Below are 13,892 nucleotides of genomic sequence, written 5' to 3'. Positions count from 1 at the left end.
TTGAAGGCCTTGCACCTGGAAATATCAGGGAAATGTATGGGAAAAATCTTCGAAATGTCCAAAAGTTATACGAATCCTGATATATTACTTAAACGAAGACAGACTTAATTTCAAAATATTGTTACGTAAATAATTTTAACTGAAGGGCTTCCAATCTCTCTGTAAGCTTTATACCTTCTATGAGGCAACAAGTACTTACTGATTCAAACCCAACTGCTAGCCTTTCTGCAGTCTCTTGGCTCAGAAACGGTCTGGCAACACTGAGGCAACTGCTAGAACGTCTTTAGAGAAAACTCTATTGATTTCGAAATGACCTGAAAAATGACTAATGTGTGCCTCATAATCTCTCCTCTTGTAGAAAGTGATCTTGTATCTTTTACGCCGATAACCAAGAACTATCTAGGTTTTTTTATAGAGAAGTCTCAAATTTCAATCCGCTCAAGAAGTATATGTAGAACGTGTTAAGAAAATTGTTATTATGCAATAGTCAAGTCTTAAATTCCAAGCCGCTCAAGAACTACACATTAGCACGTGTTAATTAAATTTCTCTGAAATTGCAAGGCGTTGGAAATATATTCTTATATAACAGCTAAATTTAAATTTCCAAGGGGCTAAAGAAGTATATTGTACCACGTTATTTAATAGTGAAGTCTCAAATTGCAAGGAACTCAAGGAGCATATCCTATGAAAATATTCACATACAACAGCTAAATAACAAATTCTATGAAAATTGTTCTTTTGTAATAGTAAATGTAAGTGTACACAATTTTCAGGCTAAATAGTCTGCATTTTTTGCTCCAAGTAGTGTGATCTCCTTGTGTAAATTGTATGAATCCTCCTAGCATGAAAACTATATAGCACATGCTAACGAAAATAGTCGCATATAATAGCTAAGTCTCAAATTCCAAGATGCTGATGGAGTATATTATTCCATGTAAGGAAAATTGTTCTTATTTAATAGCCAAGTCTCAAATTTGCGAGGAGCTCAAAAACTATATTTAACACGTGTTTTAAAAATATATTCGACTTCTAATAACTGAAATCTCAAATTCGTTTTAAGTAAATAAAAGTTTTGGGATTGTACGAAGAAACGTCACTTAATATTTCCCGCCCATCCGTTTGGAACCTCATACCGGTCTTTCTCCATATTTGGACACGTCTAGAGAAAGATACGAAACGATGCCCCAGGTAAAACTTGTATCGTTGTGTACCTTTAGAAAATAGTCAATCTTTTAGAGATCCAAGCGCAACAAGCCTTGCCTTGCCTCGGGCTATCCCCTACACAAAATTTAGAATGTTACGTAGTACTTACTTTCTTCTCGCCCTCCTTTTTTAAGTTAATCCCCCCTTCAAACCCCCCCCCCATTATATTTAGCGTAGGATGTAAGCGGGCCGTCTGCTACATGACATATACAGGGTGTTTGTGAAAGGTCCATCAATAATGAAAGGGCGTATTTATTGGGCCATTTTGAGTCGAAAATGTTCTATGACATTTTTCCGTTCGGGCCACTGTTTTCAAGTTATGATTGGAGTAATTTACGGATGACCCCTTAAATTTAATTAAGAAATTGAAAGACAGCGCTAATTTAATGAAGGGGTCATCCCTAAAATATTCAAATCATAACTCGAAAACCGTGGCTCGGACGGCAAAATGTCATAGAACATTTTCGACTCAAAATGGCCCAATAAATACGCCCTTTCATTATTGATGGACTTTTCACAAACACCCTGTATAGGTATATATAGCTTCTTATCAAGTCACACGTTCTGTATTTATTTAAAATTTCATAATATTTCTAGTATTTATTTTTTTGGCGTAGTTTTTAATTTTTATTTTCCTGATATGACAGCTCATTGTCATATGTCGTAATGTTCTATGGACAAATCGCCCACCTATATTTTTTAAGTACCTTCGTTGTCAGTCTTACGCAATATCAATTTTAGTACTTACCTGTGTTTAGGAATTGTAAAATAGCTTTGCTTTTTCATATACAGGGTGTTATTGATAAGTCTGATATAAATTAAGGGGGATGTTCTTTGGGAAATCAATTTTGAGTCGAAAATGTAACTTCTATGACATGTTGTCACAAGGGCCACATTTTTCATGTTATGTTTGGAGTATTTTACGGATGGCCCCTTAAATTTAATTAGAAACTGATTAAGACAATTATTTCTAATTTAATTAAGGGGTCATCCCTAAAACACTCGAATCATAACTCGAAAACAGTGGCACTGACGGCAAAATGGAGATAGAACATTTTCGACTCAAAATCGCCCAAAGAACATCCCCTTAATTTATACCAGACTTATCAGAAACACCCTGTATATATTTGGAGGATGAGACTCATGAATTGTAAGCAACTATACTTTCTACAATCTTTAGTAATAATAAAAAAAGCTTCATTTGAATAATGTATACTTATCAGGTATCCTTCAAGTTTTATTTTAAAATTAGTGTAAAGTCATTAATCTATATCTATATAAATCAAAGTCCTGACTGACAGACTGACTGATAATCAACGCCCAGACCAAACCGCTTGCCCTAGAATGGAATAATGTCCGCGTGAAAAGTAATAAAAAATGTACCGACGGGCTGACGGGCAACGCCGAGTGCCTTCGCTGCTCCTAGGGTGCTACAAAAATATTAGTCATCAGTAAAATCTACCCATTCTTTATATCATTTTGATGCATATTCTTTATATCATTTTGATGGAAGTTCTTATTACACGCGAGCGACGCCGCGGGTAACAGCTAGTTAAGGTAATAAGTAGTGAAAGAAGTAAAGTTAATGATGAGTTGGAGTGATTAGCAAGCTTGAACATTATTGTCACGTTTAATAAATTAAATTTTATAATTTCCGGGCGATATTGGTTTTGTCTCTCATATATAACTAAAATTAGCAGCATATTCTAATTTTTATGTTAAAAATTACCAAACAGTAATTTTACACAATTTCCCCCTTGAATAATTATGTTTTAATGGAATTTTTTAATCTTTCACGAGGAAATTAAAGACTGCGCTGTTTGTAGTTAAGCTATTCTTATTCTTATACAGTCCTACTTTCCATAATCCTTATAATTATAATTTGTTTAATTAGGTTAGATAATTTAATCGTACGATAAATTTATTTCAAAATGCTAATGAATACGTGACATATCCGCCCATCCCCCTTGACAGTATATTTATTCATTTTTAAATTGGAATTTATTATTATTATTTTTTATCTTTGGCCTATATTTATATATTTTCCCTGACAACTCCCCTAACCTAAAATGGAATTGTTTTCTGATGAAGCCACTTTTAATTCAATATGATAAATACCATCGTATATGTACAGGGTGTATCTATAGTTATTATATTCATTTTCTAAAAGCGTAAAGGTACTTGTTGAATAACGGAAAGTTATTTCCGGCTCGCTCAAGCCTATTACGGGATTCTATTTTAATATGCGTGGTGATGACATCGAGAGGCACGACACTATATATATAAATTCTGGGGTCGAATTTTTATATCTATATAAGTAAAAATGCTGACTAACTTACCGACTTCTAATCAACGCACAGTCCAAACCGTTTTACCTAGAAGGCTATACTTTTACTTTTACAAGGACGTTACTCTAATGTAGTAGGTACGCGCTAAGAAATATTTAATTAATTGGCGGCCATCTTTAAAAATGGCGGCCACAAATGTAATAAATTGTTTTTTGTTTAATAACGTCCTCGCGTTTCAACCGTAGTATAAGATATGTTCCATAAGTTTGTGACTCGTTACTGTGAGCTTGTCACCGTAGTGACGTAGGTGAAACGTCATAGATTCTCGTAAAGTGACGCCTGGTGAGGCGCTGTCAAAGGCTTAGTACAGACTAAATAGGAAGATGACTGTAAAACCGCGTGTAGTCAGTTCTCGCGTCGTTCTCGAACTATGCTCTCAATAAGTCTCTAGCATTGCGAAGTATAGGAAGTGCCATACTTATGTAACACATCTTATAAACTTATGGTATAAAATATAGACGGGCGTTTGAGTTTCAAATTTTTGAAATGTTGTTCCAAAAAATAACAAAAATATCTTGAAAGGGGGCAACAAATACAAATGTCTCTAAATTCTAAACGACAAAGTCTCTATAGTTTACAGAACGAAATATTTTATACAAAGTGACGTACCCCTCGGATTGAGTGTTGCTGTACGTGCGCTAAACCTATTGTTAGTGTTAGTGATCCATCGGCTCAGTTTTGGTTTAGCCAAGGCTTTCCTTTTACGCCTCGTAAACCACACAATGTTTTCATTTCATAATAATATAAAGGGTGTTTGTTTTTTATGTAATGCACTTTCTCCTCGTACTTTTGTACTTTCGCATCCGAGTGTTAACGCCCTCAATACAAACATGCAAACACTTTTAATTTATTATTATTTTTTTTGCTGCCTATTTTAGGGTACGTTTAATTCATCCTTGATTCAGCGGGAATTTAAATATTTATATCCGTATACAGTATAGCTTTGTTTGGCTTTTCCGTTATTTGAAACTTCCCGTTACGTTGATGAAGTTGAAAACTTGAAATATTTTCCTACAAATTTCCTATCTGAATCGCGCACGTCACACGTTTGAAAAATTTATTTCTTGAAATTAAAATTTTAATTCCTTAAAATTACGATTGCGGTATCGTTCTTCGAAACGGTAATTGCGTAGTTTTAGGCCAATTCACAGAGAAAGCTGATAACTATTAATCTTATCGTGAGTTCATAAGATATGTTCCATAAGTTTGTCAGTGGTTACTGACAGTTTGTCATGAAGTGACGTAGGTGAAACGTCAGAGATTCGAGGTAAAGCGACGCCTGGTGAGGCGCTGTCAAAGGCTTAATTAGTACAGACTAAATAGGAAGACGGAGTGCAAAACCGAGTGTAGTCAATTCTCGCTTGTCGTTCTCGAACTAGCTAGCAGAAAGTCTCTAGTATTACGAAGTATAGTAGTGTCATACTTATGGAACATAGCTTATAAACTTATGATCTTATATGAGAAACTACCAGGTTATTTTTGTGTTCTTTATACATCATAATTCGCTACCATAATTGACCAAACTGCTTGGTTGATATCAGTAACACTTAGAGGAAAGGTTCATTAGAAGTGCGTGGTTTGGTTGAATTCTTCTCAAGGTTGGGACGGAGGTGAACCCCTAGCCAAGTAGCCATTAAGCCAGTTAAGAACGTCATATTCTAGACCAGTAGCATTTTAGCTTTGCGATTAACTCCTAATTAAGCATCTTTTTATTGAATCTTCCGAGTTCCGTTTTCATGAAAATCCGCAATCATTGACTTAAAGTTCTAACCATTTGATGTATCGCAGTTTACATAATTGCGCCGGTCTTTTTCGACTTTTGGCAAAATACAACCCTTTTTTCAAATAAAGGGCAGTTAGGCCCACGCATTTTTTGCGGTTCAAGGTTTTCGTACACGCTGCGTTTTCTAAAGCGCCGGCAGAAGTTTCTACAAACGAAATCTTTTCAATCAAGCAAATAAATCTTTCCCATTTATTGAAAAATTCATCTTCACACGCCAAAAAATATAAAGGTTGGCATACGAGGATGTTTAAAATGAAAGTAAACTCGTGTTGATGAAAACCCAAATTTTGAATCACGAAAAGACCTTCGATTTCGTGAAATCGTTAGATATTGATTTGTTTTACTAGAGAAACCAAATGAAAAGTAAATGTAAAATAAAATTTATTTAATATTAACATGAACATAGATGTTGTAAAATTTGAAATATATCAGTATTCAGCTATGTATTAATTCATCATTATCGGTAGAATCAATGCGATTCATTATTAGAAAATTTGTATGGTCTCCGGAAAACACGCTATATGTATTTTTCTTTCTTTTTCAACTTAAAAAAACCTAAAAAAGAAAAACCTCAAGTAAACTCAGCAGGTGTTTCGATACCTCTTCCTTTAATTTCCCTCGATAATTTATGCGCCATGGTGCTGTGCTGGGAGTCTGCGCGAGAACAAGGCCCGAATCTCCCGATTTCGTTGATCTACCCATGCTTTACCCTCATTAAACTTTGCCGGTAAAAGCACGTATTATCGGGTCAGCTGCCTCTTGGTTGACCTGTATACGTGACCTCCTAATCAATGTTTATTATAGCTTCGAGTTACGCTCCTCCGATAGTTATTAATCGAATCATGATCGAATAAATCGTCTTGGAAAAACGCTCGATCGCGGAATGGTTTTTGTCTACGGAAGTTATATTAGGGTTTGTTTTTAAACGATTCTAGATATCCGATATCATTACCGGACAAACTGGTGAAAGCCTTAGCGCTCGCGAAGCTCTGCTCAGGTGGGCCCAGAGTACCACCGATAGATATCCGGGCGTTAAAGTCTCAGATTTTACCAGAAGCTGGCGTGATGGGCTGGCCTTCAACGCTATTATTCACCGAAACCGGTAAACCCAAGTTTTACGGAAATTATTAGGGTTGCCACAGATTAGGGTAAACACAAATTGGTTAGGAAGTTTTGGTTGAAATGTTAGATTTAGTTTGTTAATCCCGAGATGAAAGACTTTCGTGGCAACCCTGTTTTTATAAGGAAAGAAAGGTCAAAGGCTAATCAATAAGGGATATCATAATTTTCTTGAAGACCCGACATTATGGATTTCCGAGCAATACGAACGAGGACGGCGAGGGAGAACCTGGAAAGCGCTTTTACATTGGCCGAACGCGAATTCGGTGTTACGAAACTTCTCGACCCAGAAGGTTAGATTAAACCCCTATCCACAGTGACACGAACGCGTAGTCTATCAGAAACATCAAGGTCTTGTTGCAGCACTATGGGTTGGGAACTTGGGGAAACTGATCTGATAGGCTACGAGAATTGGAATCCCCGGGTATTCAATTCACATTGGTGACCTAATGACCTTTTCAGATGTCGATACCCCTGAACCCGACGAGAAGTCTCTGATCACTTATATTTCTTCCTTGTATGACGTTTTCCCAGTTCCGCCGAGCTATCATCCATTCTCAGATGATGTACGTAGATAAAATTCACGTGGCAGAATGATGTCGTTAGGCCTAATTCGCGAAGGGCTGGGTTTTTGCAAGGTTAACCTTAATTTTCCCTTAACGTAACAATAGGAGAAACGACACAGAGTTGAAGATTACCGTGAACTCGCGTCTTCCCTTCACCACTGGATCCGAGAATCAACCTCCATGCTACAAGACCGTAACTTCCCCAATACCCTGGTCGAAATGAAGGCCCTTTTGGCCGAATGTACTCGATTCCGAGTCGAGGACGTTCCGCCCAGGCTTCATGATAAGCAAAGATTGTCGCATATTTTCCGCGAAATGAAGAAAACGTACCGCGACTCTCCCTTCGATTTGGAAGCTGAGTTGCACTTTGACTCCATCGAAAGGAGGTGGAACAAGATGATGCAAGCCCACCAAGATCGTGACCAAATCATTCACGAGGAGATCGCGCGCTTGGAGAAACTGCAACGACTCGCTGAGAAATTGCACCGGGAAGCCAAGCAATGCGACAGTAAACTTGACGATATCGAGAGACATATTTCCGAAGAAGAAAAACGCTTCCAACGATTGCATCCGATGGACGCCAAGGCAAATTGCGATCAAATAGAAGCTGACTTGAAGAACGCCGAAGAGAGTATAAAATCCATGAATAAGGATGTCCAAACTTTGAAAGATGGACGATACCATCAAGCCATCGAGTTGCAAAGAAGAGTCCAACACTTGCACGAAAGATGGGTTAGCATTCGTATGGACTTCCAATCCCGACTCTTAACGCCATTATCCTCAAAGTCTTATAAAACCGAAGAACGTAAGGTTTCCAAGCAACGCACCGTTATCAGCGAATCTAGATTGGTGGAAACCAACGAAACGTTCCGTTTCTTACAAGAGTGTATTGAATGGGTTAACAGCAAACTCGTAAGTACACGTACATTTTTTTAAGGGATTTGTATTTAATTTAAAGGGACACTTTCGCGTAGAAATTTTTGGATACTGCCGAATATGGTAGTGATTTACCGAGTGTCCAACAACTGTTGGACCAACACCAAACCGAACATAGGCTTATCGATCAATTCCAGAGAAATATCGATCAGTGCGATTCTAGAAAGGTACTATTTATTACCTTAGCAAGAGCCAATGCAGTCATTTGCCCAGAACACACGAAGCACGCGGATTATGTGTCTTCGTATGTTCTGGGATACGTTTATTGGTTCTTGCCAATATCATGCAAATGTTGCTATTGCGGATAAGGGCTTACTTAGACAATGTTCTCCTGCAATTTTAGAATCAATTTAAAGGCGAAGAGTTCGATTTATACTGTAAACTATTGAATAAACTAGCCAAAGGTTACTCGGAGCTATTAGTTCTTTCCAACAAACGCCTGAGCGATTTGGAAACCTTGTACGACTTCATCCAATCAGCCACAAACGAGCTGATCTGGATGAACGACAAGGAAGAGATCGAAGTCTCGCGCGACTGGAGTGCCAAAAACCTCAACCTTGTCGATATCGAACAGTACCAAGAGTCCTTCACAAACGAGTTGGAGAGGCGCGAAGTGCAGTTCAATTCGGTCCAAGATCGTGGCGAGAGTTTGGTCCTTCAGAAGCACCCGGCTGCCAAATGTATCGAGGCTTATCTAGCCGCTATGAATTCCCAGTGGTCCTTGCTCCTTCAGTTGACCGTTTGTCTACAACTCCATTTGAAACACGCTTCCAATTACCATCAATTCTTTAATGAATCGAAAGAATGCGAGCAATGGCTGAAACGTATCGACGAAAAGTTGAACACCACCTACAGCAGGCAGAGTTTCTCAATAGACGAAGGCGAACGACTTTTGAAAGAAATGCAAGAAGTACGCGAAGATTTGACTCGCTACGGATCCGTCGTGTCGCAGTTAATTGATCGCAGCAAAGACATCGTTCCCTTGAAGCAAAGAAGGCAACCCCTCCCTCGACCCTTGAGAGTGGTGCCTCTCTGTTCTTACAAGCAACTTAATGTAAGTCCTAAATGATTAGTCCCACGAAAATGTTTACGCCAAGTCGTCTACTCCTAAAAATTCCTAAAAATGCAATGTTCTCCGAAATTCAGATGTCCATTGTTAAAGACGAGCAATGCTGGCTTCATGATAATTCGCAAAAAGTCAAATGGAAGGTGATAAATTCACAAGGAACCGAAGGGATGGTACCCGCAGTGTGTTTCTTAATCCCGCCACCCAATACTGAAGCCATTGACTTAGCCGAAAGGTCAGTGCCCCAATTAGACACAACACCGGTTAAATGTTCGTAACCTGATTTTCTAAAATTTAAAACGTTTAGTTTGAAACGAAGATTTGATATGGTTGTCCAATTATGGGCCAAGAAACAACACAGGCTTAGACTGAACATGATTTTCGCTACCATTAAGATCGTGAAAGAATGGGATTTAGCTCAAGTACGTCTACATTTATTGTAGTTAGGCATATTTACCTTATAGCATAGCACCGACAAGACTTGGTGAACAGAATTGGTAAGAATTAATGTTTCCCCGCTATAGTTCCGCGCCATGGGCCCCAGTCAACGCGAAGCCATTATGAAAGCCTTGAACGAAGACGCTGATAAGTTATTGAGCGAAGGGGATCGCAACGATCCTCAGCTGAAACGTTTGCAGGAAGAAATTGATTTCTGCAACCGATTATTCCAAGAATTGATGCAAAAACTAAGAGACGAGGAAGAGGAACGTTCCCCCAAGAGCCCCACTCGCAAGTTTAACGACTTATCGGCAAACTTACAACCAATCCTGAGCGAGAAGGAACGTATCTTGAACTCCCGTATTCAAGCGCCAATCCCCAGAGACTTAGGAAATCTGGAAGTCCTGGTTATCGAACACAAGGAATTTGAATCAGAGTTGCGAGGATTGGAGCCTCAGGTTAACGACGCCAAGGCCTATTTCAACGCCATTAAGAACAAAACACCGGCGTTGCAAACGCGTTACGAAAATATGATGGATACTTGGGAACGCATCTGGAGTTTGTCCCACTTGTACATCGAAAGGTTGAAGTCCGTTGAGATCTCGGTCCACAGCATGGACGAAGCTTCTCGTTTCGTGTCAACTGTGGAGTTGCAGTTGACCTCGTACGACGAAATCCCACCTGATGTAGATGGTATTCGCAAGATGAAGTCTGGATTGAATGTAAGTTCGCTTGTTTCAATATGATTGATGACGTGGCTAGAGTTTCGGCTTGGGTCTTGCGACTTCGTTATTAAGGGGGTTGTGTCGGGTTTCCGTTTCTTTCAATGTTTTTAGAACTTGAAAGACTCGATGGAGAACCAGCAATCGTTGATCGATCAGCTGCCCGCCGACGCCGCTAATGTCCGACGGTTAACCGAACGTAGTCGCCCCAAACAGACCATTCATTCTGATGTTAATAAGCTTGAAGAGGATGTCCGAAAACTGACGAAACGATTCGACAGTGCTCGCAACCAAATCAACGAGAGGTACGTTTCGTTAGAAGATTATTACGTGTCTCAAAACTCTTATTATTCCTTTTAAACTGGGACTAAGTCGACACTTAAGGGAAATTTTTAAAGAGTGTTTGCATTTGTTTGTTTGAATCATTTAGGCTTAGGAGCTGCGAAGCTGCCGCCGAACTGATGGCTTCCTACCAAACGAAGGCCAAAGAGGAGAAGTCATACTTGAACAAGGCTGAGATTAACCTGAAAGGTACTAAGAGCATCAAGGTCCTGACGGCTAAAGAAGCCTCCATTGAACTAGAAACTGCCAAGGTAAGCCTGCGAAAAATTGACCACGGTATTAATCCTACTACAAGTAGAAATAATAAGACTAGATTAGATAGGAATGTTAAACTAAATGATTGTACTTAGAAAATAACTATATAACGTTAACGTTTCAATTAATCGTAACTTTAACGATTTCTTTACGAATTGCGGCCGAGTTTGAAACAGTTTAAGATGGTGTATTATTTTTAGCGGGGGAGGGTGTGTTTTAGACTTTTGCCTAGGTTCAATTTTTGACCCTGGGTCATTTATTTGCTAAAGAATTTGTACACATCATTGGCCGACAAGAAGGGTGTCATCGAACGGGTCAACGTCGATGGAGGAAGGTTCATAAGAGAAACGAAGGTATTGTTTTTAGTTTTTGTTTTTTCATCATCTTTTTTGGATTTTGATCGTTATGTGTAAATAACTAAGTAACTCCTTTAGTTTTTGGAAAGTTTTTTTTTTGTTGGTTTTTAAAATTGGGCACGAAGTTGATTAACAGCATTATTCAGAATGGTTTTCAAGTTATTATGGAAATTCAACTTATTTCAAGAATATGTTGGTTTCGCTTTGGGCAAATTTTCTCTCTCGTTAAAATTACTTGTATGCCGCCCAGTTTTGGTTGGGTTTGTTTAAAACAGCGTGAATCGTGTCTATAAAACTGTAATTTTTGGGTGTTTACAAAAATGGCTGTAATCACAGCACATTATCATTTCGCTGGCTTTACACGTGTGTGTTGAGATCCTACCCATAAAAACCCTTTGAATGTGTAAAGTTCTTATATCCTACCCCCGTGGCTGAAGATAATTGTCGTGTTTGAACATGGTCACGTGGACAATGTCCTCGAGTGTAGTTTGACAAATACGCCTTAAGCAATATGGATGGTTTTAATTCTTTTCGAAGATGTTCTTTGGTTCTTGGCTTGCCATATATTTCAACTTTCAAAATGGCCTATTCGGAGAATTTGCGCGTGTTGTTGAGTTGGCCAAACATATCTACGTAACCATTGGCCCCCCAAAACCCAAATTTGTTTCTCAATTCTCCGTGTAGATCTACGACGACCGAGTTAGGCACTACCGCGACCAAGTGGTTGAGTTCCACCCCGAAGAGTTGAGGTCCATCAAGAAACCCAAAGTTCATAATGGAGCCGAACTGGTGACGCACGACCTCGATGACATCAACAATCAGTACACCACCGTCGTCGACGTGGTTGTCAAGAGGATCAACGACTTGACGGACATGCTTTCAAGGCAACAAGATGTCCAGGTAGGAAATCGTTTTCTTTATATATATTTCATTGATAAGTGTCATCGTGCGAAAATGGAAGTAAGGAGGTGAAACTACCCCAGAAGTGTGACAATTTTTGGAGGATTAGTGTATTCTAAATGGCGTTGCTTTGAACCCTTGAAAATCTCTAACGAAGGCGGTCGTAATAAGAAATTTGATTATACATATAGAGACCAAAATTACTTTGGAAAAAAACGGTTTTTCAATTTAAATATCTATTTTGATATCGTTGCTATCGCCCACGAAATTCGCAGGACAGCAAGTAATATAATCATATATAACCTGATTTAAAAACGCTAGATGACTTTTACGTCATATAATTATCCTTTTAAGGGCAGTCTGCTTCGGGCAGATTTTCCCAAGAAACGAGATAAGAAAAATATTATATCATATTATATTTAAGATTCATCCCTAAACGGCGCCTTCCTATAGAAAGTGTCTGCAAGAATTTTGTGTAGAACTAACTTTTTATCTATCGTGTCTCGTTCGTTTCACCCAAAAAAGGAAGTAACTAAAAATTGGGTTTTATTTCCATAAAAATTATGTCATACTTCTGGCGGTACTCGTTTTTAATCCTTTTACTTCGAAGGAAAAATACGTCGAAATAAATTATAAATAAATCGAGAGTTGAGTTTTTCGGAGTTTGTGGTTTTATGACGAAACGTTTTTGAATATTTTTTTTTGTTGTAACCAAATGCAAACTAGTTCTTAACATTTTGAACGTAAAATGAATACGCAAATTTTTTCTCGAAGTTACTAAAGATACTAAAAACCTTAAACCTACATTTTTTTCTTCTAAATTTTCTAAGAATGTAAAACTAATCTTTTTGGGGGTTTTTGAAGAAACGTAATATTTTCACTTTTTCCTTTTAAGTACTTTTACATAATTTAAGTGTGGGCGCGAATTTTCTTTTTGTGGCGCTAAAACGAAAATAAAGTACGGGTCTCGCGTAAACTCGGCGGCCGTTTTTTATTTTTTTTGTATTTGTGTGTTAATTTTAATACACCGCATTCGTAACTTACGTATGATATTCGTTCCACCCCCACCTAAAACACCCTCTACATTTAAGGTAGATTTTTTTATTCGCGTTAATTAGTAACACCCTTTCCACCTTTTTTCAAAATCCATACCACCATATTTTTGCACCACCGGGATTTTTGATAATTAAAAAGATAAAAAAAAATAAAAACAAAATTCACTTTTTTCCCTTTCAATCTTTTTCTATCAAATTCACTATTATTCTAAAAACACAATTTATTTCAAAATTTCACGTCTATCAAAAACACTTAATTTTTTTATTGTGCCCCTTTTTTGGCACAATTTTTTTCAATATTCTTTCCTTTAAAAAAAATTACTACAAACACCACTATTATCGTAGTCTAATATCACGGCACGAAATTGCATGCTGAATGAATTTAACGAATGCGTACACGGTTTTTATATTAATTTATTTTTTTAAATCTCATTTCTATAGTTGGTTTCAGTTTTAGAAGCAAACTAAATATCTGATTTTTTCATCAGAATTTAATATCTTGTAAGACTGCAACCGACTATGGTTAGGTGTTGTGTCAATATTAATTGAAATTAAAATTGCATGAATAATAAAGGACATATTATAAGTGAAAACTAAATTAAAACTTTTCTAAAAATCGCGTAATGCGCGCCTATTAACTTTAAATTCGCTGTAAAAATACGCTTGAATAAATTCAGTCACGAACGAGGGGTTAACCATTCTATGATTACAGTGAGTTACCAACCCCTCGGTCACGTGTGACAAATAACTAAATTACTAAAACGGGTCTAAAAAAATTAAAATTTCACTTTAATAGTCCTTTT

General features: G+C 37.7%; 1 protein-coding gene across 1 annotated transcript in view; it reads left to right on the top strand.

Annotated features, from left to right (window-relative positions):
* Nucleotides 1-13,892, top strand: part of shot (dystonin-like protein short stop) — a 156,196-nt gene that overhangs the window by 108,495 nt on the left and 33,809 nt on the right. Inside the window, exons 8-20 of the mRNA XM_089834673.1 lie at nucleotides 6,270-6,436; nucleotides 6,631-6,746; nucleotides 6,916-7,019; nucleotides 7,125-7,931; nucleotides 7,994-8,122; nucleotides 8,299-9,009; nucleotides 9,102-9,256; nucleotides 9,329-9,443; nucleotides 9,546-10,181; nucleotides 10,296-10,486; nucleotides 10,612-10,774; nucleotides 11,048-11,131; nucleotides 11,819-12,034. Of these exons, the coding sequence (XP_089690799.1) occupies nucleotides 6,270-6,436; nucleotides 6,631-6,746; nucleotides 6,916-7,019; nucleotides 7,125-7,931; nucleotides 7,994-8,122; nucleotides 8,299-9,009; nucleotides 9,102-9,256; nucleotides 9,329-9,443; nucleotides 9,546-10,181; nucleotides 10,296-10,486; nucleotides 10,612-10,774; nucleotides 11,048-11,131; nucleotides 11,819-12,034 (3,594 nt within the window). The remainder of the gene's footprint in view (nucleotides 1-6,269; nucleotides 6,437-6,630; nucleotides 6,747-6,915; nucleotides 7,020-7,124; nucleotides 7,932-7,993; nucleotides 8,123-8,298; nucleotides 9,010-9,101; nucleotides 9,257-9,328; nucleotides 9,444-9,545; nucleotides 10,182-10,295; nucleotides 10,487-10,611; nucleotides 10,775-11,047; nucleotides 11,132-11,818; nucleotides 12,035-13,892) is intronic.

Source organism: Phalangium opilio, unplaced genomic scaffold (genome assembly GCF_054372755.1).
Source record: "Phalangium opilio isolate 3A_F unplaced genomic scaffold, DU_Popi_V2 ptg000003l_1, whole genome shotgun sequence".
Lineage (NCBI taxonomy): Eukaryota > Metazoa > Arthropoda > Arachnida > Opiliones > Phalangiidae > Phalangium > Phalangium opilio.
Note: the sequence above shows the minus strand (reverse complement) of the source record. Positions and strands in the feature narration are given on the sequence as shown.